Source organism: Limulus polyphemus, unplaced genomic scaffold (assembly GCF_000517525.1).
Source record: "Limulus polyphemus unplaced genomic scaffold, Limulus_polyphemus-2.1.2 Scaffold4147, whole genome shotgun sequence".
In the NCBI taxonomy this organism is placed as follows: domain Eukaryota; kingdom Metazoa; phylum Arthropoda; class Merostomata; order Xiphosura; family Limulidae; genus Limulus; species Limulus polyphemus.
The window spans coordinates 69,631-75,021 of NW_013669757.1; the positions used below are offsets into that span (position 1 = coordinate 69,631).

The following is a 5,391-nucleotide window of genomic DNA, read 5'->3' on the forward strand; positions in this document are numbered from 1 at the left end:
GTGACAGGAAGGCTGGATGGCCAAAGGTGCAACTTTGTCATAGATTCTGCATCTCAGCAACCCTTGTGAGTATCAAGATGCTGGATCACAAAGGAGTACCAGAAGCCATACAGAAGCTCTGTGGTATGACAGGACATTCTGCAAGGTTGTGAGACCAGTGTGGGTAACTCTTGAGCTCACGGGCATAAAGGACAGACACGAAGTATACGTGGCAGACATTGAAGACCAATGCATATTAGGGATGGACTACTTACTACCGAGGAAGTGTGTAATTAATTTTGATAAAATGACGTTTGTGAACAACAAAGGCCAAATACCAGTAAGTGTTAAAAGAGAGGTTGAACTAACCAGGTGCCATCAAGCTGAAGTCAAAGTAACTGAAGGAGTTGATGTTGGTGAAATGGAACCAGGAATAGATATTAAAACAGAGCAGGAGAAAGATCAAGATATGAAGCCAATAATTGATTTTCTAAAAGCAAGTGTTTTGTGCCCTGCTTGGGAGAAGGTGTCTAGCTTAAGTCCTGTGACAAAGAACTATTGGGCACAATGGGACCAATTGAAGCTTGAAGATGGTATTCTTCTCCGGAGATGGAAAACTGCTGCCAGAATATCAGAAATCAATGGTTCATGACTGTACCAACAAGTTGGATTCAGTACAGCAACAAGAATTCGGTATGTTTCAGGTTGAATAAAAGTGTTTGTTAGACTTGATTGTTGTTTCAGTTGGACAACAGTAACTAATTACAAAATAGATATAGGTTATGCTTGTTTATTAAAACAACCACTACTTGGATTTCTATAGAGCCCTAGTGCTATAGCTAGCACTGACGGTAAATGTTCAAGGATGGAGATATACAGGCTACAACCGTTAGACAGTGTTTGTTGATTTTACACTGGCGAATGCATTGGCCACGTTGTTATCTTCCTGCTTCTGTGGATAGTTGAACATTTGAGTGTGACAAGAAGGTGTTTGTTGCCTTAGCTATTTAGATCTGGCTTCAGGATATTTGCAAATCAAGGTGGATGGTAAAAGTAGGAAAATACTGCAGCGTCCGAGATGGTCTGTACCAATTCCAAACCATTCCATTCAGCCTTTGTAACAGTTGCCTACCTCTGCATGTTTACAACTCTGCTTTTGTCGTATTGTGGTTTGCAAAAGCAAAAAAATAAAAATAAAACGCACGATAAAATACTAAAATTTGACAAGACACATATACGTCTCGAATTATAGTTTTTTTTAAAAAAAACGTTCTTGAGTAGAAAAATATATTTTTACATTTTTGTAAAAAGGAAAACAATAGTTCATCAGTATGAAGAGGAAAAAAGCAGAAATACCTTACTATTAGATATTGGGTTTTATTTTCTTAAGTTGAATTTATTAAAGTTCTATTACTCGATATATGAATAATTTTGAGCACAAGACGGATTTTTAACTAGTAAATTGAATCATATATATGTGCTTGGTGGAATAAACGTTACAGTGCTCGTGTAAAAGGAAGAGGTAAAGATGCAGAGTGAAAAAGGTAGATATACGTAAGTAATTGAAATTTGTATTATAGTACATTAACTGTTTAAGTGTATTAAGTAGAAGGAATTAAGTCCTATTTCAAATTTTGATGTAAAATTTGGTTAATTTATTTTAATAAATTAATTTTTATTATTTATAATAAAGTTATAACTTTTAATTTAAGTTGTATTCTCTTAATTGGTATTCGGGAAATTAATTTCCGACTATAAGTAATTTTGTATAAAACTTTAAAAATATAACTTTGCAGTTCAAACTAACACCAGTACGGCAGTAGGTAGTGACAATAACGTTCGTAAAGATTACTGTTAAAAGAAAAAAGTTAGCCGTAATAGTTATTATTAAATGAAGTTTTTAGTGTACTAATTGAAAAGACTAATGTAGTGACAGTGTAATGCAGTATTACTACAAGAGCTATTAAGTTAGTACTACTGTACTGACAGTGACACTAACAGTAACATAGTGCTGATAATATAAAAATTATGACAGTGTCAAGTTCTGTATTGATACATTGATCGTCTATTTTGACAATTGTCATCAAATACAAAGCACTAAAATTTGAAGTTATACAGAATTAATTTTTGAAGAAAACATGCTGTTCAAGGGACAAAATGCTAGAAAAATCTATTTGTCCCTGCACAGTTCCAAGTACACACCCAAATCAAATGACTTTTAGGGTTTCCCTATTATTTAACAATGAAGAATAATTAAAATTAGTATGTGTTATAGAGGTATGAATGTAAAATATAATAAAGAATGTAGATAACTGCCCATTTAAACAGGTTAAAAAATTGTATTTGTTAAGCACTAAAAATAAGGTTTTGAACAAAATGTCTTCATCAGAAAACAATGAATAATTAGCAATTAATAATAATTTTTGCTTCATGCAAAAAAAACTTAATTCATACTCTCCAAAACTGAGTTTTGTACATGATACATACCAAACAAAAAGATTCAAAGTAAGTCAGACTTCACCTGTTATGATAGTAACAAAGAATCATGGTTCGTGTGTCCCCTAGCATGCTTGGTGCCACCAGCAATCGGCCAGTGTACTAAATAGCTTTTCTTGGGGTGAAGTCCTCCAACTTGGGCCCTGTAAGTAATAAGAAGCATCAAATCTTGCAAGATATCCTGATTAAGCTGTGTTGGAAAGAGCTCTTGATGACATTCATGGATGAAAACAAATTCAGCTTCTGCTGTTGGCATACTGAAAATATACATCTTCACCAGCTTTAAGATATCGCTATGATGGCAGATTTTGTTAACAGTATATAGCCAGAACTGAGCTGGTATGTTTTGTGCTTTTAAGTTTTTCACGTATTCTCTAAGTCCACTAAACTTCCTATCAGTCCCCCCCCCACCCACCCCTAGTGAAAAGGACATCAGAATGGACTTGGATTTGATCTGAGCTTTTCTCTATTTCTTATTTTGTGTAGTCAGAAATGATGAATCCTTGAGCTGGCCCTCAGTTGAAGTTGGAAAACCTGACATCAGTATACTTTACCATATTGTCAATAAGCTTAATATTTCTTGTTAAGCTGACTTCTAAAGAGCATTTACCAGACAATTTGATCTTCCACTTATTAGCTGAATCATCCCCAAACTTTTTCCCCCTCTCTGAATGGTATATCTTGAACTGCTACATGTGTAAACCTAATTCATTTTTCTGTTCTACTGACCTTAAGTTACATTACTTTATTGCAGGCTGGACATATAGCAACAGCAGGTCATAAATAGGCTCTCTCTTAGACTGTGGTGTTTTGATGAAATTGACACCAGTGACTTCAGCAAGTAATTTCTTGGTCTTAACTGCTGACTCATCACAACCAGCAGGTTTTTCTGCATGAATCCAAGACATTTGCTTTGTTTGAGACTAGTCTCACCTGTTTAACGTCACTAGTGTTTTTTTTTTTTCAGTATTCTAGTAAAATTTTAAAATCCACTTTAAAGTTACTTCAAACTGAGCAATGTAAATTAAGGTTTTCTCTGTATCTAGAATTACCAGCTGAAACGTGTGAGCTACACAGTGGAATGGAAATAGATAAGGGATATCTTTCTCTCTCTCTTTTTTAAAAATATTTTGTAGTAATAATTTTGCAGTACCACCTTTTGAGCCTCATCAGAATTAACTAATATTAATGTTAGACCTAGTTTTTTTTTGGGGGGGGGGGGGGGGGGGAAGACTTCAAATCTTTTAAATCAAAAGGCAACCTCTTGATTCATTTTTTTTCACATCATGCAGAACATAACTCATTCAACGACACTGTGTTGGTTAGGGTTGTTAATGGGGAAAAAGCTCTATTATGTTAGCAGATCATGTTCCACTGGAGCATGCACAAGCATTAGAACTGCCTGATGCCAGAGTCTGCTTGAAACATTGCATAAAATAAACTAGAAAATGTTTTCATTTAAATGTGTGAATTTATTCGTTATTATAATATGTCTAAGTTTAAAGGCTCCTATTTTTAAACTTTTATATTTAAAAATTGGGTTTTAGGCTTAACTTTTAGGTTTTTGATTTATTAGTAGTCTAATGTTGTTTATTTTTTTTTGCCCTTGCATGTTTTTGGTTTTTTTTGTCTTTAATGAATTTTGAAATGCAATTCTCTATTTGGTTGTCAACAAATTCTTCCCTGTCTTAATGTTTTTTTTGTATTCTTTTAACATACATCTTGTAATCCCTTAAAAAATTTAGCCCACTTTTTTTTAAGTGTCTTAATTAATTATTTTTGATATTGATCTTTTGATATATATTTAGTTAGTATTTTTAGCCTTTTTGTGATAATTTTTAGTGCCATCGTGACATGGAACTCTTTCCCCCTCCTCCCAAACAATACTATTTTTGATTAAATGAAAATATGTTGTACTTGAAAGTTGCATTAACTTAAATATTTATTCAAATCACTTTCACTTTTGTACAGCTTTTACAGGTGGAACGATCTGAGTATAGGAATTACTGATATTTTCTTTGGTTCATGAAGGGGTCCAGGAGGAAAAGTTGAAAACCATTGCCCTAGAGACATGTCAAAAGTTTTAACATTAGCTTTTTTTCAGTTTAAATTGGGAGTGCTCAAGCTGTGGGTTGGGAAGTCTTAGTACTAGAGCTGGGTGATTAGTGGAATTTGCTAATTAATTAATCAACAGACTCATCAACTAATTGATTATTACATCACTGAAGTAAAAAAAAATATTGCTAACAATTGAGTTTCAACACCTATGGTGGGCAGAACACAGATAGCCAATTGAGTAGCTTTGTGCTTAACAATAAATCTACATAATAGCAATGTTTTGACTACTTGGATTGTTGAAATAATTGGAATCCCTAATTTTGATTAGTTGATTATTCTTATGAGTCATAATTAACACTTGTAATACACTCGCAGCTTTTCAATCTTTCCACCGACAACTTGCCAATCATGGGAACGCCCTTTATACACTCGGCAACTGTAAGTAAAAATTAAAAACAGTATCAGTAATGAAGAATATAAAGTAAATAATTATATTAGTTAATCAAGTCAAACAAAATCACCAGATTTCCGTGCTTTGTATGCATGACTTTTGCACATCTCTATCAAAAATCACCAGATTTCCGTGCATTGTATGCATGACTTTTGCACATCTCTATCAAAAATCACCGGATTTCCGTGCATTGTATGCGTGACTTTTACACATCTCTATCAAAAATCACCGGATTTCCGTGCATTGTATGCGTGACTTTTACACATCTCTATCAAAAATCACCGGATTTCCGTGCATTGTATGCGTGACTTTTACACATCTCTATCAAAAATCACCGATTTCCGTGCATTGTATGCTTGACTTTTACACATCTCTATCAAAAATCACCGGATTTCCGTGCCTTGTAT

General features: G+C 33.9%; 1 protein-coding gene across 1 annotated transcript in view; it reads left to right on the forward strand.

The window, feature by feature from the left end:
- Positions 1–1,398: 1,398 nt before the first annotated feature.
- The window catches only part of LOC106470659, a gene marked incomplete at its 3' end in the record, with an annotated part of 26,492 nt that continues 22,499 nt past the window's right edge, over positions 1,399–5,391 (forward strand). The window contains exon 1 of the mRNA XM_022399289.1: positions 1,399–1,533. Within this exon, the coding sequence (XP_022254997.1) occupies positions 1,508–1,533 (26 nt within the window). The remainder of the gene's footprint in view (positions 1,534–5,391) is intronic.